Source organism: Amblyomma mixtum, chromosome 6, assembly GCF_055824585.1.
Source record: "Amblyomma mixtum isolate Tamu chromosome 6, ASM5582458v1, whole genome shotgun sequence".
Taxonomy (NCBI): Eukaryota; Metazoa; Arthropoda; class Arachnida; order Ixodida; family Ixodidae; genus Amblyomma; species Amblyomma mixtum.
In genome coordinates this window covers 107,397,426-107,423,876 of record NC_143017.1, presented here as the reverse complement: position 1 = coordinate 107,423,876, position 26,451 = coordinate 107,397,426, and the positions used below count along the sequence as shown (strand labels likewise).

The window sequence follows — 26,451 nt, the reverse complement described above, 5'->3', positions numbered from 1 at the left end:
AACCTGCCCACCGTGTTATGAGCAAGCTGCCCAGAGGATCAGTGGCAATTAAAATATTCCAATTGCATTCAAACTCTTGGGTCTAAAAGAAAACAGTAAAGAGTGACTGATTTCGCATATGTGCAGAACCTCTGCGAAAGGGAACTTGCGCAGAAAAAATTTTTAATTGTATTGCATTGTACCCTTAAGCGTAGGTGAAGCGTTGTCGAAGTATTTTTAGAACGGCCAATACCAATTGAGCCGCACCCATATGTTTTGTCGGCTTCGCATTTGCTGTACTTCCGTTACTGTGAATCAGCTCTGACATGCTAGCTGCGTTCCTTGAGGCAGCAATAGTCTTCGCTGGCAGGAAATGCCCTGCGCTAAAATGGCTTCGTGATGGGTCTGTCTGGCTTCAGTTTTACTAAACTGGAAGTAGGTATGCTCAGCATCAAGCGAATGCGATGACACGATGTGCGACACCTGCACGAGAAGGATTGCGAGCGATTCGACATTCGAATATGCTGCACCGCAACGCGCCAGCATGGGGCAGACCGCGATGAGTGAGAACTCGTCCAAAGTCGTAGCCGACGCTGGATAGGCCGCACCGTGCAGTTGTAGCGCGTGTTTAGAGACAGGGCGTCATGGAGGAGGCGCACAAGGTGCACCACGGCTCAGGTGAGCCGCAGGCACGTCTTGACGCCGCAAAGGCGGGCCCTTGACGACTCTGAGCCGCGCAGAGGTGCGCGCGACCAAAGAAACAAAAATGGCTCAGAAACGAAAAGAGAGCCGGCGGTAAAAGAGCGAATCCATGCATAAGAACACCAAAAGCAGAGCGGCAGGCAGGTGGCTTAAAGAGCGAGCGCACAACGCCCATTGTGTACCTCCGGGGGCAGAGTGGGGGAGGGGGCCCTTTGCTCGGGGCTCGCCGAGCACAAACGTGTGTGACTAGAGGAAAGGAGGAAAGGGTGAAACGGAAAGGCCGGCCTGTCCCCACTTTCCCTCGGGGGCCAGTGGGATCTCGAGCGGCGCAGACTGCCCGAGGAGCGGAGCTCGCGCAGAGAAGTGGTGCTGCATCGGGCTGGAGTAGGCTCCTCCCCACCGCTCTCTCTTCGCTGCCGGGCATGGGGAAGGGAGGCCGTCCGCCGCCGCAACTGCCGTGGGAGCATTCTCCGCGCGGAGGCCGACTATCACTCGCGCGATCACGACGCTCGCCGCCAGACGAAGCGGTCTGCTCCTCGCGTCTGCGCCGGCGTTTCAAGCCTTCGGCGTCCCGGCAGTCGTGCGCCGATTGTGTTCTTGCGGGAAGCGGCAGTTCGATGCTTGTTCAGTCGTCATTACTTGCAGTCAGGTGCTGTGTCACCGTGTGTGTCCCCGCTAAACATCTCGTGTCACCCAGGACTTAAGCCCTGGAGTCGGTCGACCCAGTCAAGGGGAGAAGTGAGGCAGTGCAGCTGACTTTGCGGCCGCTAGGCTGGCTGGGACTTGTCGACTCTGGCCACGCGCTGTGCTATTAGTCGTGGTTCTTCACTCACCTGAGGGACTAGTCATCAGTCGGAGGCCATGCCTCCGGACCGCGGTTCCGTGGCCATGTGTTTCGTGGCTATGTCGCGGACCACAACGCACTGGGTCACCGAGGGAGCTCCGACTAACGGCCCACCCTGGGACGATGGCCACACCTGGCAGCAGTGCGCCTCCGTCAGCACCGTTGATGTCCTGCTGTTCTACTACGTAAGCTAGCTGACACGGGCATTTGCAGTGATGGGGGTGTACTTGAGGAGTGTGGAAAAGTTGCGTGATTGATATTTGGGACAGAAAACCATTGTTACGCTAACGGCCAGTCTACTAAGCTGTTTTTATTTTCCTTTAAGAAAAAAAAAACAAGAAAAAACGACAGGCATAGCTTTTTACCTTCTCTATTCGCCGCACATATTTGACTTAACATTGAAGGCGTTGTGAAAATAACGGCTCCTTAAGCATTATGAAGAGTAAAGTCTGATTTCGATGCTGTGCACGGTAGACGGTTGGATCATTTAATGACCCCCGACAGAAAACTGCAGCTGTGGACTCCGCTGTCTGCTGTGCAGTTATTCTGACTGTATCAACAAAAAGGGGATGGGCTTGTAAGGTATTCCGAAAAGTTAAATTCGTGCTCACAGAAAGGACTCCTTGATTTGCGCCTACTGTGTATTCGGCTATTGTATACAGAACTCGAGATCCGTGACTTCTTTCTTGGCTCTGTGCGACAGCACATTGACCAAGAGGCAGAAGCATGCCTATAAAAGCGTCATTTTCACGCATTTTGTGTGAAACGCCAGAGAACAGCCCAGCGTCGGCCTGCTTCGCACACTGTGTGCGGGAAAGGGCGAAATGATCGATGGAGGCATACCGTGTGTCTACCAGTGACAGCCGAAATGTGCATTTCCGTTAATTATTGATACCAGGCAGGTTTACTGCATGCCACGTTGAGTCATGAGCAACATGGACCGTGCACGTAGGGGCGTTCCGCGTCGCAGTCGTGTAGAGCTGAGGTAAGCCTCATGCTGGGTTTTCCCTGGGGCACGAGCGACCGACGTTGTATGTCGCTTCATATTTGATAAAAACAAAAGCGTGTTACGAGACCTTGCTCGACGTTCACCAGTGACAGGGCATGATCACGAGAGTGCTCTGGGCATGTAAACATGCGGACGGAGAGATATATAGATGGGCGTCGGTCTTGCCAGCGCGCGCAGTTTCGACAGCCGAACCGCTACTGCCGAAGCACCACGGCCTAGCGTGCACCCATAACTTTTTAGAGCAAGCCTGTATAATCGTGTGTGTCGAGCTAGAGCATAAAACGATGCGTACGTGTGCGCAAGTAGGCAGTAGGTCATGCCTCTACATCCACTGCCGGAAAAGCGTGGCTCGCCATTTTGCGTGAACTGGAAACTTCGTGGAGAGTGACGAGTGGTCTGACGCGAAGCTCCCATTCCCTCAGGCGCACTAATTCAGACGCATGCAAAGCAGAGAACAGTTAATTGGCGGTTACTTAACTTAACGCAGTGGATTCAAAATACAAGCACAGCAGGGGACGGCAGAGGGTTAAACGAGCATATGTGATAAAGTTAGCGCGTAGAGACGTATAGGATGGTTGAAGCTGGTGTCGAACGCGATTGATAGGAGGTAAATGCTAGCGCTAGGCTTTGCCCTGTTGGCTATGAGGATGCTGAACAATTCCCAGCTGACGAGCTTCCCTTCTGCGTGGTACCCAACAGGTCAAATCTTTCATCTCCGAAGCGCCGTCACCTGATCACGAAGCGTATGGTATATAGCATCATGAAGCGAACAGCGCAATCTGAGGCATACACAGTAGGACAAGTAACGAGACGAACACTCAGCGTTCGCCTCGTTCTTTGTCCTACTGCGTGTGTCTCAGATTGCGCTGTTTGCTTCATGGTGCTTCATAACCAACTAGCTCGCCAAAACGGCATAATGGTATCTGTAGACCACACACAATCCTTCGTCCAAGCCTGTTCACTCAAAGACAGCCGCTTTCCGCTTAGAGCCTCCATGTGTGCAGCATTGACCTCCAGGGCGGGCCGTCGATGGCGGCAGTTAGGGTGCTTCGATGTTTCTTTTGGTAACGCAACGATGCATTGAGACACTCCGACGCCAGTTCTCTCTACGCACACCCCTGCAGCTCGGACGCACAGAGGAAGCTGTGAAAGGCACTGCCAGTGGCAAGCCTTTATTTAGACCCCCTTATGGCGCGCCTGTTAGTCACCGCGCTGACCAAAGGCGTCGCTGCAACGTGAGCTCCACTCTGCTTCCTGCAGAAGCCTTCGAGGAAAACTCGCGTGGAAGATTCGGGCCGGCACGTGTCTGTCATAAATCAACGTGGCAGCCATCGGCCATCGGTCACCGCTCTCGTGCAGCGATCGAGCTCAGTGCTTTAGTACAGCGCGTCCACTCAGCCAATCAACTCCGGTGCTACAGACGCAGTTCACGCGTACGCTCGCCCATGTTAGCGGAATTGTGTCCGTGTTATGACGTGTTTTCTACGGTATACTCTAGCTGCTGATCAGAACTTCGTGGGTTGGATTTCGGCATCTAGAAATGAATTGAAAGCCCTTTACTACGGCCTGCCTTATTGGCATGGTGCAGCTTTGACACGAAAAAATCGTTAAAGAAAGCACGTAAAAGAAGTCGGCCGTAATCGGCGGCGCTACATATAGCTCGTACCTCCGCAATTGCGCAACGCGAAACTCTCGAAGTATTAAACTAAACTGTTATGGAAATGCGCTTAGTTTCGCCGTACCAGCTGAGCGCGTTGTTTCCGTCGGTTTCGTGTGCTGCGTTGTTTCGCCAGTGCTTCCTTACTTTCTCTAGTTTGCTGCTCATATAGTCATGATGTGCGCACCAGTGGAGCGCATATGCATGAAATGGGTAAATGAATTAAAGCCTATAGATACGGATATAAAGCCCTGCGCCGTTGTTCTGCAAGCATGAGCATTCTATGATGAATGCAATGATTAAACGTACGTACGCGTTCACAAATGCATATAAACTTATCATCCTTCGTGTTTCAGTAGTATATTTCTTCCTAGAAGAAGCGCTGAGCTCTTGATGGCGGGTCAAAGCAAGCAAAAAGAGCGCACTTTGCACCGGCATATAGGGAGCAATGTACTCAAGGTACACGATGGCATACAACACAATCTTGGGCGAAAATACGATCGCATTCGGCGCTATTTTGTTGCACTGAACAGTCGGTTCTTAGTTGAGCGGTAGAAAGCAAGTGCAATATTTTCGGACGCAGTTTTTTTAAGTAATATGCCGCAGAAAAGTCGCAACATCTTCTCCCATAGTTCGCGAATACTGTTTGCAGTTTAAAAAGTTAAAATGCGTTTTCGGAAAACAGCTTGGGCTTGTTTTGTCAAATTTTGTACTTAGCGAAAAAAATATTTATGACAACCACCTGAACATGTAAAAGATCAAGGAGAAGGAAGATTTCAGTATTTAACACATTATTTCTGTCATCGAAAGTGTCCGAGATCGCTCCATATAAAATATCATTGGAGACACCTCAAAGCAGTACGCTAACTTGAAAATTTCTGGATTGCGAGCACAAGCAGGAGGCTGATATTCCATACCGCAGTAGAGATTCTCCTGAGGTACTGAATACCAGATTATTCATCTTTAATTGGCAACTGAACAGTAATTTGTAAACCTCAGCAGATGCAGTTCTAGGACGATAAATAACGCACTCAGAGTATTTAACGGATGACGAGAATAACAGAGGCGCACATTGAACAGACAAGGGTAGGGAAACAAAGGACTTCTTCATATAGAGGCACATATTTACATCCAGTGCATCCATTTCCATGGAGAACAAATGATGAGGCTTTCCTCCAAAAAGATAATACATTTTTGTTTTTATCCGAACAGATTTGATTAGAGGTGAATAATGGTGAATGCGTAACTTTGGAGCTAGACTATCATGTTTCCGCAAGAATGGTGTGACATTATTAGCCCCGCATCATATGCAAACATAAGGCGATTATACTTTAATTGAGGTAAGTTGTGTCGTTAATACGGATTTTGAATGACGAAGGGCCGAATATTTATCCTTGTGAGACCCAATACCTGGCCTGCAATGATTCGCTGTGGTATCCCGTCCGACTGCGCATGAAAATCATGTATGCGCAGTGCGCGTAAGGGGGCTTAGTTACACACACAGCCGCCCGGAAAAGGGTGTACATAAATTACACCCCCAACGTACCATAGGTGCGGCTTGTTAGGCACCGCCGAGAGCCCGACAAAGCGCGTCGCGCATGGAGGTTGGACCCGGCAGTTTCGGCCGCCACATCTTCCCGACGCCCGCCCTAAGAGGGCATTAAACCCGCGCGCAGTTCGGGGTTATTGTCGTCGTTGTCGCGGCGACGGCGCTGGTTCAAGTCGCCCGACACACGTGTTGCGCAACCACGCGGCGTGCACGCCCGGAATAGCGTCGTGAGAAGGAGCAGGCAGATTGTTCGCCCGCGCTCATTGCTTGCCCCGATACGCGAGCTTATCTCCGGCCAGCACACTCGTACGTTGTACAACGCCGGGGAAAGCCATCTCGACGCATCGTCCCCCGAAGCCCAGTCTGAAGGGCGGCGGCGTGCGTGAGTCGCGTGTCCCGTTATCGCTGTCAATGCTATCTTGTCGGCACGCGTGCAGCTCAAAGCCGTCTCTCACTGAGCCTGTGGAGTTCGCGGCTTCTCCTTAGGACCCCCACTTAGCGAACAATGAGTGCAGCGTGGTGCGGGTATTCCTGGAGGCACGAAACGATTGCCGATTCTGCGGCAGAATCCATGTTTTCGGCCCAAATCTACTAGCCAAGCTAAATAAGAAACCTTGCCTTCCCGGCATTCCCGCAGTGGATGATGTGCTCTTAAAGAAATTCGCATAGGCGGCGGAGCCAGCTTTCCCTCTATGTTATATTCGTTATTGTGAGAAGCTCTATAACACGTGCAGCTTCAGGACGTTGAACCCCAGATGCCATTCTGCCGAACGGCGTCGGCTAATATAAACGCGTCGTCATGTGCCACGGATATTTCTTAGTTTGTCCTGTGCTTACCAAGTTGATTCATTGCGCGAATGACTTCGGTACGCGAGAGCACCCTACTGCGCGCTCAGCACGGCAAGTGTTTAACGTTTCTGCGCCATATACCCCGTCAGTGTTTATGTAAATAATGCGTAGCATCATCGTATGCTGCGGGGCTGGTCGGTTTGAGCGTTGTAAACTATATAGGTCGACAACTGAGAAAAGCAAAGAGGGAGGGGGGGGGGGGGGGCGCTGATTGCAACAGCGTTAACCGATGTATCTGCATGTACAAATAATAGCAATGAAAATACACGCGCACTCTTGTTATGTTCCTCTTTTCATTTCCACTTACGGTCTGCCACTGAAATGATTTATCGAAGCTGAGTGACGTGGGGTGCGAGGACATTGTCCCGAAGGTTACTGTGCAGCGCACATCCAAGCCCCTGGTTGCATATCAGACTCGCAGGAATTTGCGACGTACTCGCGGGGCTGCCATTGACAAAGCATAAAAGGAAAAATTCTGTTCCAGGTGCTTGTAGGCATGGTCCACCACATTTCAGCCAAAGCTTACCGGAGGATCTCGTCCAAACAGCATATTTTCCGAAGTCAAGCGCTGCATCTATTGAGCCCTAAGCTCAGAGCGCGCAGTGCGAATGAGTTAAAAAGTTCACAGATGGCTGTGAGGGGTGCAGCGGTGATTACCTTTACGAATGCGACACGGAGGGGTAGTGTTCATACCCATCTAGACATTTCGTTCTTAGTTCTATTTCTGACTTTGTGATGGGATATAAATTTGGAAATAAACAACATCGCCAAGAAGGAACAGCCTCAGGCTATTGAGAAACTCATATTGTGATTGTGTAAACTATGGTTTTGTTTACGACATTGTTTCAAGTCGAGAACATTCGTTTTTCACATCTGTACTTAAGCGCATAGCCTGTATGGTACCAGTCCTTCCGTACGACAACGAAGCGTGCAGATCATCGGGACATAGATTCTTTTAGCATAGCCGGGACGTACCAGCATAAGCGTATGCTGGTTTACCAGACACGCCTGGCCGTGCCCGTGTACCACCGCGCGTGGCCAGCCGGCGTCCGGTAAACCGGCAAACGTCTACGCTAGTACGTCCCCGCTACGCTTTGAGGATCGATCTATCATTCGCGGCATTAGCAATAGACAAGTACTTTTCGACTGAAACCACGAAACCAGTCATGCAGCTGTCCGAAGTCGTGGAATGAGAATTGTCTGAAAGTGAAGGCTTGAAGTGCGCGTGCCCTTGTGGAGCTACGTCAGCTAACCACCGGTAAAGCTCAAGAAGACTTCGCTAAGGAGAAAAAGCCGATAAAGCTTTCTACAACCCCATTGTGCTATACGTCACATTTTATGACTTGCCGAGCAAAGCGCAGTGATTGTATTGATGATACACAATTTCCATTCGTCGTCTATATTATAAGTTCATCAATGGCATTCCGCTGTGTTCGGGCGGCTCCGAGGCAAGATGCCAGCTCATCTCGCGACGAACGCGTGCCATTTTTCGCAACCGATGCGGAAAGCGGATGCTTAGCAGGGCTTCTGTAGCCCGTTTGATTTTACTTTTATTTCTCCGCCTTGTATCGGCAGGAAGTAAACACTGAGCGCTTTTTTTCCGACCGAAGCAGCATGGCGGACGCAGATAGCGGGATATCAAACTGTTTTCGCAAGCAACGCCGCACTGGCGCCAACCCTTTTCATCCGGCAGCAGCTTCCGATGGGATGGGGTGTCCTCAATATTTGTTCGTGTTGTGATTTTTATTCATCGGGAGGTTTTGTTCTGGGGAGGGGTATTATCAGCACTCCGTCTCTCTAAGGCCTTCATACACAGAACGGATGCTGTGCGCGCAACTTGCGGACAAAATAAACGAGGTGCACTTATCAGCGATAACAGCGCCATTGCTCGCACGGAGATAGGAGCCGGCCGTAGGCAGCACTTTTCTTATAAGCAAATAAGCATAAGAGCAAATAACAAATAGGAAAAGAATGCATATACATAGGTTTCAAAGAAACAAATATTAAATGGTGTGTGGGGTTTAACACCCAAAGCTGCACAAGCCAAGAAGGGCTCCGGATTAATTTCGACCACCTGAGGTTCTCTAAAGTGCACTGACATGGCACAACGCAACAGCGTTTTACTGCGTGAGTATAGTACTAGTGTTACAGTGCGAAAATGGCAGCGTCTGTCCGTAACCTCGGAGGGTGAGACCTCCAACCTCTAGTAGTACCGCCCACCAGCCACCTCCCCATCGAACCCCCCATAGCTAGAGAGCTGCCCATCCACCCACCGTCACCTTTGATCCACCTCCCCTCACCACCTCACCTCTGCCCGCTCTCACCTTCCGGAGGCGTCGTTCATAACCTGCTCATCTTCTTCCACTCTTCACGAGCAGTGATGTTACATTCGGGAAATTTTCTCTCTTCCAGGGAGATCTGAGTAGTAAAATTTAGTAAAGAGGGAATTTTTACGGTGTTTCAGGTAAATTTAAGCGCCGGAATCGTCTCACTTTTTCCAAATTGACTGAGTTTTTAAGCTGTTCCAGACAAACAGTTCCTTAAATAGAAATTTCTTGGTTTAATTGAGAGAATTTTCGGTCACGACATGGGACATCACTGTCCACAAGGCCTCCAACCACAAAAAAGCGCCTCCCCCCCCCCCCCCCCCCCCCCTTCCTCCTCCCCAGCAGCGGAACAAAAAATCGACGGCGGAACCGAATTCAAAGACGCAGTGGGAAACAAAACTGCCCTCCAGAAACACCACACTCCAACCACCTCTCCACCCAACCTCCCTAGCTGCCCGCTCACCCACCGCCATGCTCGACCCACCTCCCCAACCCCATCACCACCCTCCAGAACCTCCGCCTGCTTTCACCGTCGAGAAATATGCTGCCGCGTGTTTTAAAACCTCGACTTAGAGTGAAAGAGTTCATTTGAGTAAAATCATCAAAGTATTGATCGAGGGTAAATCCACCTGCTTTCGCAAAATTGTCGCATCACATATCTGATATTCCCGCAATTTTTTTCTTTTTTTTTTCATTCCACCTTTATCGAAATGCGGCTGCCGCAACCGGGATTCGATTCTGCGACCTTGGAGTAAGAAGCTGGACGCCAGAGCCCCCTAAATCACCGCGGCGCCTCGAACAAACATTTTTATTTTTCTTTTATTCAGCACGGTGGCGTTTTAATACTCTTCACGTGTGTGACAGCCAGAACGGGTGACTTACGAATGGCTGTACAGAGTTTGGCACGAAAGCGGGTGCTTCCGCACATGACATGCTTACATTTAGACTGCGTACAGGATGGGCTACCGTAATGCAGGGTTATGTTCGTCGTCGCCGTTGTGTTAACGCAATATTGGCGGCTGAGTTTCTTGTGCACGTGTCTAGCCAGCTTATGGTTGCTCGAAAAAGGCCCGGCAATTGTCTGCTTCTTATTCTTCGCCACGTTCGTGGCGAACAGGGACGAAGAGAGCGAGGGTTGAGCAGTCCCTTAAGATCTTAATCACTACAGTGTTTCGATTATGCGTTCATCTAACGTTACTAGAGTAAACAAAATTGAGTCACTTGATAGGAAGCGAGACGGTTCCTGTTAACTCCGTAGCCCCATACGTTTCCGCTCAGAAGACGGTCTTAGCAGTACGTTTGGCTGGATACGAAGATGCAACCAAGAACAGCAAATAGCTCTTCTTAGTTACCTTCTCCCGTGCTTGCTCATTTACAATTGCAGCAGGCAAATCCCGCCTTGGTAAGAGCCCGTTAAAACGGCCACCGTGGCTTCCTCCGAACAGCTAGCTGCTGAATTCTGAAAGCCATTCACAGGGGTCGGGCTTGCCTTAATTAATTGAACAACCGATAGCACTGTGTTGGGAAAAGAAGAAAAGAACTGGGAACCCTAAAAAACAAAAGCTACCGCAGTAAAAAAAAGATTTACACAACGAAAAACAAAGTACGCTGGGAAGAAAACCAACTTATGGAAGTAACTGTCTGGGCTTCTTGGTGAATTCGATGGCCATAACACAAACGTTCATGTCTGCGGACGAAGGGGAAGACATATGGTACGTACGTTCCATTTTAACCTCTAAGAAAGAAAAACATCCGACGCCTTCAGGCGATTACATCGAATCAGACTTGCTCATAAGTCACAAAGCAGGCATCCCCTTCCTGGCGCATGATCGAATGTGTTATTTACACGATACATAGGTGTAATCTGCGCTTATAAAATAATATAATATCGCTGTGCAGATCGCTATACACTGAGTGTAAGGACGCCAGATTTGAACTTCTTTTACCACATTATTTGGTTGGTTGTTTCAACAACAAGTGTCGCGTTGCTTCGTGATATCATTACTCAGAACTGCGCTTCTTTTCTCTTTTGTTCATCCCATTTGCTTTCTCTAAACCTACTGCAGGCGTATCATAGTTCTATTATCCTCCAAACTTAATCAGGTAAGAAATTCGGATGCTTCCCGCCACGCCCCTTGTCACACTCACCGCAGTTACGGAAACGCGTTTTTTTGCTAACCATGGTTTCTGCTGTTCACACGGTGTGCGGAACCGGTCATGGTTAGGCCGCTAACCATAGTTAGGCCGCTAACCACTATGGTTAGGCCGCTAACCATAGTGGCGGCCTCGGTTTGCGTCGTTAACCGCGTAAATGGCGGCGTGTGTGAACGGAAGATGCCCGTTGGCGTCCGAGTGCGAAAAGCGCACGAGCTGGCCCGATTCAACAACTTGAATTTTTCACGCGAAATCACGTTTTAAGAGCAACACATTAAAATAGGCAATGTCTGAGCGCCCTCCGACGGCGCTTTTATACAGTCTTAATGCAGGACATTCGAATCCTCAACAAGTGATGCAGGACAGCGAGCAGGTGCGGCGTCAGCCCGTCGAGTGTTCAGCACGCGCTGGCTCTCCCATCACGCAGATGATGGGCAGTCCTTGAACTGGTGGAGAGAGTGCAACGGTGAAAAGAGAGCCCGTCTCCACGAGACTCCATGCTAGGCCTCGCAGCGCCGCCACGCCAAAGAGCGAGCGCCGGCGTTAAGCGACCCCCTACCATCCCGACACCCTCGGTCGAGGAGGACGGTGGCCCCCGTGACCAGAATATTTAGGCAGGCGTCGCGCCGATGGCTGCGCTGGGGTCCGGGGTTAATGAGTCGGCATGCAGTCGATATCCTGGGTGCGCACGTGTTGCGGAGGAACTTCGATGCGAAAGGGTTGGCCGCGGGAACCACGACACAGTTTTGAACCGTTCTCCAAGAAACAGCATTCGGATGGGAGCGATACATCTATGCCGTCATGAACACAAACAACAAACGCAAGCACTCATGCAAAGCGGACAGATATTTTTTTCTGAAAATAAAGTAATTGATTGAAGTAAATTATGCGGAGCCCATTATGCCTCTATCTGCATGAAGAGTAGCTTTAGCTACCGTGAATGCTTGTGCTCATAATTTTTTATAAAGCAAGATGGCAGTGTACAGCCGTTGTCATTGCTTATTTGGCAGAGCACCGCACACCGCATGCAAATGCCCTGTGTTCGTTCCCCTTCGAGGAAGCGTTGTGTTTTCTTTTACTTGTGCTCGTGCACAATTTACCCTTCGATATTACGAGGCTCTTGCGCTTCCCGCTGCGCCAACGAAAGTCTGCAAGAAATGTCAGGCCTGAACTGCTACGGGCATCTTCGCGTGGATCGCTAGCAACGAGCCTCTGGCATTTCGAACTGAAGTGCAAGTGCCGACTTCTCCACCTCTGTATCAAAAGACGCGAAAGGAGGATTCACAGGAACGCGCTGGTGCACGGGCGGAAAGAATTCTGTGAATATTTACCCGGTCAGCCTCAGTGACCGGCAGCGGTTAAAGTCTGGCTTCACCGAAGGGACCTATGTCTCTACAGATTCGAGCACTTGTGGAGAGAGAAAAAAAAAGGGGAGAGAAAGAAAGCGGCTCGCGACCTGCTTTGCGTATCGGTTTATACTAACGCGAGAAATCATTTTTAAAGGTCGTTGTTTGCTCACTTAATGTCACAGACCTGAAAAAAACGATCCCCACGCTCTGCTAGTGTGCTCGTTGTTGTTTAGCCTTGGAGCTGAGCGACCAGCTCTGGACTGACTCGTGGTTCGAAGGTCACGGGTTTTCCTTTTTCTTCCACCTTTTGTGTAGTGCTCCCAACTTTGCATTTTTCTCCGTCTCGGGTTTTAGAAAACATGTTGCTGATTCATGCTAAAATTCACAGCGAAATTTTCGAAGCGAGATAGAAGGAATGTTTTCACTACCTCTGACATGAAGAAGAATAAAAAACATGATTGCATGATTCTGAGTCATGTGCAGTCCCTACATTCTAGCACGGAGGCTCTAGATCCCTTTCTAATATTGGTGGGGGGTCTGAGGCTCCTCTAGACCCCGCTAACTTTAAGCGCTTGTGAACGGGCGGAAAAGTGCCTTGAGCCGCGGAGAAGCGATACCGCGCAAAGCGTTGCGGGCTAGAAAGAAGGTTTTGGGGTGCACACCAACGGCGCCTTCGCGAGTGCAACGAAGCGATAGCTTTTCTGTCAGATTTGTCGGAGGTGCTATGACGCTGAGATATCCCTGAACGCATCATCAAAGTTTTCCGATCATCACCGACATGCAAGAATGAAGTGCATCTCAAAATTGCCTGGACATTTTAACGTGCCTAATACGTAACACGTGGCAAATGTCTGCAACGGTTCGCTCTAAAGGCCTCTATTATAAGGCCTTCACCCTAAGGGCCCTTGTGTAAAGACCTGTGTAAAGGCCTTCACCTGTGTGAAGGCCTGCCAGGTGTGCACACCTGGCAGGTTACTCACAACCAGGTGGGCAGGTGGGCCGCTTGCCACAAAGCAGACTTCACGGGCGTATACGTACGTATGCCCGAATTCAGAAAATGCTCCTAGTGCTACTGGACTAGAAGTAGATGAGGTGCACGATTAACAATGCCGGTCGCGAATAAAAAGGGTCCAAGGTTCTTGGTGGGAACAGCCGAAATAATAAAACGCAGACACAGAAAGGAACACATAGAACGTAGACGAAGCTGCTTCGTCTACGTTCTATGTGTTCCTTTCTGTGTCTGCGTTTTATTATTTCGGCTGTTCCCACCAAGAAGTATGAACCAACTAGCTCAGTTTTCTACTCTTTTAAGGTCCAAGGTTGGCCGCCATCTCTGCCTTAGCCAGTCACAGCAGTCATTTATCGAACCATGGCCAATGTACGGGCCAGTCACTGACAGGTGTTGCTTACGATGAATGGGAGCGAGAAGGACAGTCGACGCCATCCATACCTCTGAGCAATTTTTTTTTTTTTTCAATTTTGTTGCAAAACAGCCATGGAGGTCGAACTTGAACCCAGCCGCTCCCTTCATTGCACTGTCTCGTTAATTTTATTTTGAACTTCTAGCATCGGAGTCGTAATAGCCCGCTTATTCAGCCCTCCGTCCCAGCATCGGTCACTCGCTGCCCGCAGCGGCCACAGCAGGAAAGCGGCGGAAAGATAGCGCTCGCACGCCACCGCTCTCCTGCTGCGGTCGGTTTCCACCGACGTTGACAGCGTTCGCGTCGAGAAGAGGGCTCGAAGCCGGCAGCTGCTTGGTGCGCACTACAGGCTTGCTACAGGCGCAACGACATCGAACGGGCACGTCCGAGCAGGACGCGCTGCGCGCAGGCACCGGATGTCGTGACGAACCCTATCTCGACGACTCGAGCAACCGCCTCCCCCCAAACCCCCTGCCACTCTTTTGTTTTTATTTTGCGGCGCTGCTGCTCTGGCTGCTGCTTTCCTTTGGCCCTCTTTCCAGAACCCGTTCCGTCAACAGTCGGCCAACTTCGCGCCTTTTTTCGAGGGCGCTTTCTAATCACCTCAACGGGCATCCTTCAAACGAACTCTTCTGAATTCCTTTTCGTTGTTTTCCTGCGCCTGCTGGGCGCGTGAAACTTTCGCGGCGGCCCTTTTTTCTTTCTCCGGCCGCCGCTGTTTTTCGCCCAGCGTGAAGTCGACGAGTCGCGCAATGTCGCGGATTACGAAACACTTCGAAATGAACGGGCGCGGGCGAAAAACGTCCCGACGGCAAGCGCGGCAACACGTTCACCTGGCACCTGTGACGCGTACAAAGCTAGACTAGAACGCGCCATGGGCGCTGTAAGTATTTTTAAAAGCCTAGTGCTACCCTGAAATAGGGCTACCTTCATGATGCTCCCTTCAAATAGCTTCCTTCAAATAAACTGCAAGCTAGAAGTCGCTACCTTATCCCCCTGCATCGTTTCTTTTTTTTCTTTTGACGTATTATGCAAGTAGCCGGGTCTACATACCATGCACTCGGACGCTGCTTAATTGGTACTTCTCCAAACGTCTTTTCAAAAGTTGGGATTTGTTGTCCAAGCCGATAATTTTGTGATGACCTCAATAACTTTTCTTTACGGTTCCGAATCAGGCAGGCGCACCATCACCGATGTCCTGCTTCTTTTGTTGAGCTGTGGCCGCGTTTTGAGCATGCGAGCTTCATTTTTTCGAACGGGCGTGATTGTGCGCGCTAGTGATGATGGCTTACGGGCTCCGTATCTGTCTCGTCGAAATCGTAGGACATCGAAGTTGCAGCGATACTTTCACTCGGGATACGGCGTATACGACGTAACAGAAAAGTTAGCGTTATGTAATGCTTAGTTTTTCCTTCTTTCTCCCTAAGTGAGTGACGGAAATGAAAATGCCCTTTTTAGAGAGAGACCTGCGGACATTCGCATCCTTACAAAACGCTCCAAATTCACCAGCAGGATGTGCTTAAATATTTAAAACAGAGACTTAGATACCACCTAAACTCCACCAATGGCACCCCGCACTTTACAAACCAGAGTGAAGAAATAGCTACGGCGTTTCACATGGTATGGGCATGCCAATCCAATACCGCTATTGACAGGCTTCCTAATCCTAATTTGGAGCAATGGAAGGCCATTCTGCACTGCGAGGGCCCCAATCAGCAGCGAGGACTGATTCTCAGGGTCGGTCGGTCGGTCGGTCGGTCGGTCGGTCGGTCGGTCGGTCGGTCGGTCGGTCGGTCGGTCGGTCGGTCGGTCGGTCGGTCGGTCGGTCGGTCGGTCGGTCGGTCGGTCGGTCGGTCGGTCGGTCGGTCGGTCGGTCGGTCGGTCGGTCGGTCGGTCGGTCGGTCGGTCGGTCGGTCGGTCGGTCGGTCGGTCGGTCGGTCGGTCGGTCGGTCGGTCGGTCGGTCGGTCGGTCGGTCGGTCGGTCGGTCGGTCGGTCGGTCGGTCGGTCGGTCGGTCGGTCGGTCGGTCGGTCGGTCGGTCGGTCGGTCGGTCGGTCGGTCGGTCGGTCGGTCGGTCGGTCGGTCGGTCGGTCGGTCGGTCGGTCGGTCGGTCGGTCGGTCGGTCGGTCGGTCGGTCGGTCGGTCGGTCGGTCGGTCGGTCGGTCGGTCGGTCGGTCGGTCGGTCGGTCGGTCGGTCGGTCGGTCGGTCGGTCGGTCGGTCGGTCGGTCGGTCGGTCGGTCGGTCGGTCGGTCGGTCGGTCGGTCGGTCGGTCGGTCGGTCGGTCGGTCGGTCGGTCGGTCGGTCGGTCGGTCGGTCGGTCGGTCGGTCGGTCGGTCGGTCGGTCGGTCGGTCGGTCGGTCGGTCGGTCGGTCGGTCGGTCGGTCGGTCGGTCGGTCGGTCGGTCGGTCGGTCGGTCGGTCGGTCGGTCGGTCGGTCGGTCGGTCGGTCGGTCGGTCGGTCGGTCGGTCGGTCGGTCGGTCGGTCGGTCGGTCGGTCGGTCGGTCGGTCGGTCGGTCGGTCGGTCGGTCGGTCGGTCGGTCGGTCGGTCGGTCGGTCGGTCGGTCGGTCGGTCGGTCGGTCGGTCGGTCGGTCGGTCGGTCGGTCGGTCGGTCGGTCGGTCGGTCGGTCGGTCGGTCGGTCGGTCGGTCGGTCGGTCGGTCGGTCGGTCGGTCGGTCGGTCGGTCGGTCGGTCGGTCGGTCGGTCGGTCGGTCGGTCGGTCGGTCGGTCGGTCGGTCGGTCGGTCGGTCGGTCGGTCGGTCGGTCGGTCGGTCGGTCGGTCGGTCGGTCGGTCGGTCGGTCGGTCGGTCGGTCGGTCGGTCGGTCGGTCGGTCGGTCGGTCGGTCGGTCGGTCGGTCGGTCGGTCGGTCGGTCGGTCGGTCGGTCGGTCGGTCGGTCGGTCGGTCGGTCGGTCGGTCGGTCGGTCGGTCGGTCGGTCGGTGGCGCTGTCAACTACCGCGAGGCGGTTCCTCGGGGAACCAGCTACGCGAGTGCAGCTGAGCCCCTGCGGGAGCAGATCGCGGTAGCGAATCACGGATCGCGCTATGCTAAATCTCTCTAATGGCATCAGCTTGGTTTTGTTTGTCTATCTGCTTTTCTAGTCGCAAACTTGCCCGTGACAAGTTACTTATGAGAGAGAGAGAGGAGCGCAGTGGCGCTGGACACAAAGCCCTGTGTCCCAGGAAAGCTACTTGCACCCCCCCCCCCCCCCCTCGAAGACACGGGGAAGCGTGATAAACGACTCGTGCCTCAGTCGATGCGACACGCTGCGCTGCTATGCCCGCAGTTTCTCACGCGAGCAGCGTAGCGCAGGAGGAAGAAGAAATATCTGCTTGGGCTGTGGTAGCTTTGCATCGCTCGAAGATTGGCGACACCTCGCATAAATCATGGGGTTCAGCGAAAAGAACAAAACGAAGAAGGAAAGAGGGCTAACCTGAGATGCGAAAGTGAAAGATAGAAAAATTAAAAGCCAGTGCTTGAGTGAGAAACATGCGGCCTCGTAAGATTCTTTAAATTAAAGCCTGTGTGGACCTGTAGTGCCTGGATTTTTGCTGAAATGAAATAAAATCCAGTGAAAACGAAGTCATAAACTAAATAAGGAACTATGCGCAAGCGGACGAGATCGCCATTTTCTCTCCAAGCAGCTTTCTGACGGTGCCTGAAGCATATGCTCGCGGTAAACACCGCGGTGCAAACGCTGATTATTCCTCAGACGTTCTGCAATGAATAAATATTTGCAGCAACCCCGTGTCTGGAGGAGTACTGTCTGCAAGCGCGATGTAAAATGGCTTCCTTGGACATATGTCTCATGATCTGAAGCTGCAGTAAGCCAGTGTACCAATTCCTATCGATGGAACGCGTGTATGTTGGACTACTTGGTTCGCCACTCAAGGGTGCTTCTTGCGAGCGTCTCAGGGGCCTTTGCGGAAGTTTTCGTCCATATCGTTTGGTAAGATCAATGTTGACAATAGCGGTGCTTCCTAGCATGATTGTGCGCCTTTGAGCGAGTGAAGTCAGGCTTCAAAGGCGTCTGCGTGTTAGTGCAGGCAGTTACTGAAAAGATGCGAGGAAGTCAAAAGGACGCCGAATATTCATGCCAACAGTGTGAGCCCTTCTGCGGTCCACGCCTAACACTGAAGAGTGACAACAGGGGGCCTCAGGACGGGCACTCGCAGTCCAAGCATACGGCCGTGGTTCTATGTTACGAGTGTGCAAAATACACGCCCCGCAGCGTTCCGGCCTTTGAAGCATCCAAAACAGCCGTCGTCACGCGGGACCCCTTGGGCTTCCTCTTAGTTCCGCGACCGTACATCAGGCATCGTTCTTGCTCCAGTGGCAGGGTCACCCAAATCACTCTACGTTCGCCGATCGGCTTTTCTCCGAATCCCGCTATTGCGCGCGCGGTCCTCCGCGGGTAGAATATATCGAAACGGTGCCGCCACAGAGGGGGGCAGTTACCGCTCCTCTAAGACAGTGACCTCGGCCCCCGGGTACAACAACCTCGGCAATCCCCCCACCCTCGTCGGGGCTCCACCGGTGTTACCTGCACGCATGCGGTGCAGGGCCGACCCCACGCCAGCAGCACGGCATGGCGGCTGCTCGCGCTCGCGTTGTTGGTCACTGGGAGGCGTTCTGCGGCTGCCAGGTGGGAATTTAAAGCACATCAGCCCGGTCCCGGAAAAGGAGGCGCTCGGGCGGGCTGCCGTGCGCGTGGGAAGATACAGGGCGTGCTCTCTCCGTCGTCGTGAGGCGAATGTGTTCTGGGAGGGAAATCAATTCGTCGCTCCCCGGAGTTCGTCGATATTTTCATATTTCCACAAAGCGGATGGAGAATGCCAGGCTACGGTTGTAAACGGCAGTTAGGTGTTCATTGTTATCACGCGGTAGAAGAACGGCTACGCGTGCAACAATTAACAAATAAGCAGCATTTCACTAGATTACTCCAAGCTTGGACACATTTCTATTGTAGATTCAGAACAGGATGATATAAAAACAGCGCGACACGCTCTTTTTATCCAAAGAGCCGACGCTCTAGCCCCACTTTGTTTAAGAGGGACAGAGCATTTTGAGTCGCCCTCCGAAATGATTGTCATCCTTTATTGCAGAGCCGTTCTCCAAGCTGGCTCCGCTCTCTAACAGTGGATGTTCGCGTTCGTTGACCTCAGAACCTGTTTTTGCTTGGCGTTATGCAAATAGTCATCTCATATATCCATATATCAGTGCAGCTTGTGACGGTGAGATGACTTGCACTGAACTCTTTGCAGTTTGAATTTCTGCGCAGCTCAGAATACGCATTGTTCGCATTTTTTTTTTTTTTTCAAAATTTGGCTGGTATGAAAGGCTTGAACATTCCTCGCGCCATTCTACAGGAGGGAGTCCATATGCACATAGCGGCATGCAGCGCGCGGGAGCGCATCCGGCGTCCGAACCATTCCGGTGCGCGTGCGCTCACGCTTCTCGGGTTCATCGGATGCGCCCGCGGACGCTCCCACGGCGGTGTCGGCTGTCGGCCACGACTGAACAGTGCAGCTGTTCGGATACACGCCGTCGTGTTTTCATAGCTATTTGTTTTCATTCCAGACTTATTTTCTTTCGCCGTACGGGATGCGCACACGTATCTCTGCACTCTGACTCAGTTACTTCCTGTAGGTGTAACGTTTGCAGGTTCGTTCACGGGTCGAGGCAGGCTGAGCAGACGAAAGCGCGCTATACTGACGCGTGATGAGAGGACGAAAGAGAAATGGCACATAAGTGGGGAAGGTTGCGTTGTGGACGAACTACAAAACATGCGGACTATTAAACGTGGTTGCTTTGTTTGTGTTTCTTCCCCTATACGTCCATACGGATGCTGCAGCGTACGAAGAAATCCCTAATTCCGATAGTCAGTCGATAGTTCGCGCGCGACATGCAATCTGTCTCGCTTCCGTCTAATTTTCCTATTCGTATTGTTCTTGCGCATCAATGCGGTTCGGCTTCGCCCAAGACTGGACATCCGCATTTGGAAGTTTACGAAACAAAATACGAGCGAGAGAAGTTAATTTAATCTCCGTATTTTCGCACAGCCTGGAGTAGATATATGCAGACTAAACCTGGATGTGCGACTCACACAGTGCACCATCGCACCACAAGCATTGCACCTTGGATGACAATATTTTTTCTTCCGCCTAATTGCCGTTTCGCAAATATTTGACAGCGGATGTTCACAACCAACTAGCTCCTATTGAAGCTCTGCTAGCGAGACATCTCTGTAGGCAGTTAAGAACAAGCAGCACCACACTTTTCATGGCTTCAGGCACTAATCGTGAGATGTTAGCGGTCTAGAGTGGCTGCCCATTCGTATACTATATCGTCGGATACAATTCAAGTACGAAGCGGCAAGTGCCCCTCAAAGGGGGCCCCCTCCAGCCAGTAGTGTGGACTGATTCTCATGACGTCGTGTTGACCTCCTTTCACCATCTACCGTGGAATTACAGGGGGCAGAGATGAAAGGGGATTGATTAACCACGGCTTAATCGAATTAACCGCAGTGTCTTGAAAACCGGTCGACGCCATTGGAAGCTCTCCTTTGGGGGGTATGTGCAGCTTCGTACTTGACTTGTAGCCCACTATAACATATTCATTTCTTTATTTTTCCGGTACTCGGCTATACGTACAGCCAAAGTGTTCCGAGGAGGCAGAATCAATGGATACATGACGCTTGTCGCTTAGGTAGCGGCGCAACCGGCTGCGGTTGCTCAGTTGCTGTGGCGTTCGGCTGCTGATCCCAAAGTTTCAGGATCGAATCCCGGCCGTGGCTGCCGCGTTTGGATGGAGGCAAAATACAAAAATGCCCCTGTTCTGTTCGATTTCAGCATATGTTAAAGATCCCCAAGTGATGTAAACTGATCTAGAGCCCTCCACTACGGCAACCCTATGGTTAACGTCACTTCGGGACGTTAACCATAACATACTAAATTGACCTCGCTGTGTTCCTTCTAGCTAGACCTAAGCGCGATGCTAATGAATTCAACAAGTCATAGTTGTATAGCGCAGCGAAGGAGTACAGGCGCTCAAATCTGAGGTTATCTCACGCGTCTGCTGAGTTTTCTGTGCTCCACCGGCTTATGACGGAGCAAACTTGCTAAAATGTCAAGACAAGCGCAGGTTAACCGAGCCAGGGCTTAATCTTGACCCCTCCTCAAGTTCGCTCCTTCATGAAATGAAATGAAATGAAATCTTTATTTGCCATCAAATACAGATGGGGGGATTGTAGAAAAAAAGCTGTCCTTGGACAGCTTGACGGGTCCACAATCCCTTATTTTGGCATTGTGGCGGCATCACGTGACATATTCTTGATATGCAAACATATACATACATTTTTAATATGATACAGACTTAGTACTCGTAAACGAAAACAACAGAAAACAACAAAAAGACTGAAAGAATGAAGAGAGAAAGAGGCGCTGGAACACGAAAAAGTCATCGGTTGCGACAGCTAACTGTTTGGGCGCCTGTACTTTTTTGTGACACCAAGAGTGTTGAAACAAGACCGTGCCTATTGGTCGAAACCGGAATGATGATCTTTATTTGCGAGACCGCCTGCACTCCTTTCTTACCGACGGCTAATGGGCTCGCCCTTCCGATTTCCACCTCTTCCGTGCACGCGCACGAGGCGGCGGCAGAAGGCGAACGGTCGAGGGGCGCCGAGTGTGTGCCGCGGACGGGCAAATCCCGGCCGGTGGCGCAATCTCAACCGCCGCCAGATGTTTCCCTGCTTCGAAGTGGGTCCACGGGGCGACCTCCCTCCCCCCCACCATTCCTCCTCTTTACTTTCCCCCGACGGTCACCGCTTGCCGACGCCCGTACCTCTCCTCTTCTCCCACCTGATCTCCTTCTCTCCCATGCTATAGACGAAGGGGCAGCGGGTCGGAATTGTTTCCCAGCCCCGCGCGCTCACGCAATCTCGTCGATCGCCTTATTACCGCAACCAGTGGGGGACGGGAAACCGGCCAGGATGGATGGAAATGCACCCGCGCTTTCAGAAAGCCTTTGATTTTCCGTCTCATGGATGCAGGCGGAGACCGGTCTGCTTGCGCACTGTCGAAGCGTTTGCCTACTATTTCGCATATATTATTGCTTTTCTATGCCATATGATTTTTCGTGACATTCAGTACAGTACGTGTACTGTATGTATGTACTGTATGTTAGTGCGTGTGTTAGTGCGTGTGTTAGTGTGTGTGTGTGTGTGTGTGTGTGTGTGTGTGTGTGTGTGTGTGTGCGTGTGTGTGTGTGTGTGTGTGCGTGCGTGCGTGCGTGCGTGTGTTCTCGCAGATGGTGCAGAAAATACAGCGATGGCAAAATAGGGTGTCGTCATCAAGCGAGCGAATGACGCACACAGCAAGCCGAGCACCACCACTTCAGACAATCCTATACATACAGTTTTTTTATATATACTCACCACTAGCCGACCTCCATGTGGCGCCAGTTTTCCCGACATTCGCACCAAAATTGTAACGCGACCGTTTGTCGTACAGCGTTCTGGGTGGTGTCATACTCGTTGCATATAGCTTACATGTGCTAGTCAAGTTGGAGGATAGCTTGCAACAAGGTTTCGAACCGACGACACACGATACACCTTCAATTGTGTGCCTTCCCAGACTTTCGTATCAAAACTGTGATGCAATCGTTTGTCGTACAACGTTTCGGGTGGTGTCATACGCGCGTGTATGTGTGTCGCCATGCAGCGAGAGGGTCCGAAAGTTTTCGAACCAATACGTAAACACATAAACCCGTAGAAAAGAACTTTAATGCAAGGACAAACATTACGCTTGAACTATGCACCCAGGGACAGTAATGCCTCTTACGAGTTTAGCCTCTTACGCGATCCGTCTTTTGTTGTCTTGACATTCTTGTCACTACATGTGTGGTCGTCATTTTTGGTAAGGCCTGAAACGGCCTTTAATGAGGCATCCAGACAGTGCTGCGTGCATTGTGGACCTCGGTGACCGCCGTTCTGCGCTGTAGTGATGTCGTCGCTGTACAGCACCCATATCTGAATCTGCCATCGACCCGATGTGGACTTTAACGGTTTATTTAAACATATATGTTTCAAAGCCATATGACCATTCGCACTTTGAAGAAAAACACCACTTAGGCGAAATGATTTCTTCACCAATGTTTCATTTTTCTTTAACTTATGTATGTCTATTGGCTAAGTGCTGACAATGCTAACACTGTAGGCTACATTGCCTGCATCGCAGTTGTGAAAAATGCAATGAAAATTCCATATAACATTGCACGGTAACCTAAGCGAATTCTCACGGTCTGCTTAAACCCTTTGCTTGCTCGCAAGCCGGACCAGTTTGTAGAGATTTTCCGTTACAGGCACGATGCGAAATGTAGATTATGACTGCAAAGTACGAAGTAGGGGCAACGTAGACAAGGCGATTGTAAAGGCGAAATGAGTCTGTTAAAAGCTTTCAATGCGAGGACCTTAGCGAACCTGTCAGATTATGCAGGCACCACTCCACCCTCAATCTCTGGACTGGTTGCTGCGTTATGTTATTATCTGCATTATATGCTGCATTGTGTTCATTCCGTTCGCTCTATAGTCGGATACAATAAGCCAATGGCATCGACCTATTGTCATTACATCGCGTTTAATCCGGTTAACCGGTGTTAATCCCCTTTGAACCTTGCATACCCATGCAACGTAATGCTTGCAGGTGCAAACGAATTAACCGCGACGTCATGGCAATCGGGCGACGTCATTGTCTACGAGGCCTTTTTTGAGGGGTACTTGCCGATTCGTTCTTTAGTTGTATCCGGCTGTAGGACGTCCATATGATAGTTCATTTCGGAGAAGCTCGTGCCATCGCGCAAGAGGCAAAAACTAAGTTCACACTTCTTCTCACTCTGCATGAATACAGGGCCGGGCGAGCAGCAGGCGTCGCGGTTCGGGTGAGCGGTCGCGTGGCGGCCGCTCGGCCGGAAGCCCCTTCGCCGCCTTCTCGGCCTCTGCTATGGCCGCTTCCCGGCGGGCCGTACCCGCGAGGAGCCGCTGCACGCAGACTGACCCTCTGGTGTGCTGCTGCGCGTCGTATCCGCCGGCCAGCGCCAACGGCGATTGCTCCTGGCTCCTGGAGGGACCTCTGAGGCCGTCCGCGCCGCCGCTGCCCCCAGCAACCTCTGCGGACCTGTCGCTTCTGCGGCTTGCCGAGCCACCCGACGTACGACTGGTGGTTGGGCCCGAGAGGGGCGACACGCGCTCCTTCCAGGTGCACGCCGCCGTCCTCAAGCACAGCGCCGTGCTCGAAGACCTGCTTGGACGGAGCACTCGCGAATGCGATGACCGAGCAGTGTGCGACGGCCCACAGAACGATTCCTCGTTGGTACGGCAGGCGACCAGGACTCTCCGCGTCATCTGGGATGACCCAGGCGTCTTCGAGAAGATGATCCTGTGAGTAGAGCATTTTTTTGTGCCTTTTCGCCTTCGCTCTAGTTTCTTCCAGAAACCTCACACGTTCTTATATGGAACATGTCCCTCGTTGCTACTCTTGTAGATGTCAGAGACGTGTCTAACGAGCTCAAAGTGCGGACATTGTTCTTGATTTTGCAATGCACGCTGCACGCGCGGCACCTTCAGTTATGAGCCTGCGCTGATCCTTCTCTTTAAACTTTTTTGTGTGCACAGCACATGATGTGTGGCGTCCAGGCCGAACTACGCTTAGAGGGTGTGCGGCGAGGCATTCAGCATCAGCCGGCTGCTATCACGCCATACAGCCGCTGTCACAGCATTCATCTGGGTGCAAGGCGTAATTAAACGCAAATGCATGAAGTGCGAGCTTGGCTCAAAATCTACAGGACAGCGTCAGCGAGTGTACACCTGTCTTTTCACGCGTTTGAGCGGCTAGGCTTTCAGCCGTAGCGGCTGTCTATTTTGCTTTCCAGCGTGGCCTTCTTCAGAGCATCGATCCACATCTTCACTCGCCCTGGAAAAGACCGGTGCGTGCTACCACAGGGATCGAGTACAAACTTCGTAAAAATTATGCAGACAAATCGGTCTTCTTCTAAGCCGTGCGCTGGGGCTCTGTAATCCTTGGAACTCATGAGCTTCAGAGAGGTGAGGACGAGAGTTCCTATCGCTTTCAAGAACACTGGAGACACAAAACGAGTCACTCTGAAGATAGGCGAGGTTGCGGTCGCGAGCGTGAATCGACGGACACGCGCGATCTGTTCCTTCAGTTGCTGACGGACTCGGTTCCTCTGCTCAGCTCCCTGTACGGCCGCGACGTGCCCCTGGAGGACGTGTCCTCGGCCTTGGAGCTGCTGCGGGTCTCGTACGCGTTCGCCGTACCGGGCCTCATGAGCGTGTGCCTGCGCTACGTGGGCGACCACGTGGACAGGGAGTCAGCGCTCTCGACGCTCACGCGGCTCTGCGAGGTGTCCGGCGGCGGAGCGGCCGTGGACCTGCAGCAGAACCTGCTGAACGAGACACGCGCCCGCTGCCTGGACATGGTGGACCAGCACGCCGAGCGGCTGCTCGCCGCCGCCGACTTCGAGCGCCTGCCTCGCGAGCTGGTCGCCCTAGTGCTGGCCCGAGACACCCTGTGGCTCAGGTGCGGGAACTTAAGTTCGCGAGCGACCGCACCCGCTGTAGTGTCTCCTAAAGGGTCGGACCCTGGGACACCAGGTCGCGCGATTGAAATCGATGTACGTGCTTTCCACCGTTGGGGCTTTTACTTTAATGGCCGAAGAAGAGAGAACTAAATTTACTATTCACCTCCTCCCCTCTTGTCTGATGACGTCGTATATGCAGTGAAGAGTGAAGGGGACGTCGTACGGAGAAGGAAGAAGGTAAATAATAGTCAGCGGGAGACGGGTCTGCATAATCCCTCAGTTGCACCTTGCTGGTCAAGCAGAGGTGTCGGTCTAATATGGACTAGCGCTTCCGCGTGTGTTATCTGTGCGGATCCATGGCCTGTATCTATTCGGTCTCGGAATGTCTCGGTGCCGGCCAGAAAAGGCTCATGCTTTGTGAAGTGCATGAAGTCCACTCGATTCGATAAAGTATAACTTAAACTTGCCCCAACAGTTTCTCTTGCAGGATGAAGCAAAAATAACGGGGACTGCTTAATTTAAAATGTGTTTGGACGGTATTCACTCGGCTGACAATCTGGTTCGGCCACCGGGCTCCGTCGTAGCTGATTGCCTGAAGGGTGCAGCGTACATGCGTCAAACGCGAAACCTTCTTTGTTGTTCCGCGCAACAAGCACGAATTTTGCTCGAAATGAGTTCGATTGAGGACGAAGAAGAATGCTTTGGTGAAGACAAGGTTGTTCAAAGAGGGTGACTTGTGACTGTAGTCTTAGCTGGTAAATCGGGCGAATTTCCCGCGCATCCGACAAGAAAGAAGAAATAGACAAATGGCGAGCTATTTTTCTCAATAATCCAGGCCTGCTGTTATGCACCGTTTCGTTTGGTTTTGGTTTTATGAGGTTTAACGTCCCAAAGCGACTCAGGTGATGAGGGACGCCGTAGTGGAGGGTTCCGGAGAATTTCAACCACTTGGGGCTCTTTGTTTCTATGAACGGGCTGGCTGGACGCACGCCAAAATGTTCAAACTAAGGAAGGA

General features: G+C 51.9%; 1 protein-coding gene across 3 annotated transcripts in view; it reads left to right on the top strand.

The window, feature by feature from the left end:
* Positions 1-26,451, top strand: part of LOC149339963 (uncharacterized) — an 80,644-nt gene that overhangs the window by 48,510 nt on the left and 5,683 nt on the right. For 2 of the 3 annotated variants that reach the window (XM_089548681.1, XM_089548684.1), the window contains 2 exons: positions 23,747-24,276; positions 25,091-25,435. In XM_089548681.1, coding sequence (XP_089404807.1) covers positions 23,747-24,276; positions 25,091-25,435 — 875 coding nt within the window. Of the gene's footprint in view, positions 1-998; positions 1,711-23,746; positions 24,277-25,090; positions 25,436-26,451 lie in introns of those variants that run through there. The other variant, XM_089548682.1, reaches the window with a different exon arrangement.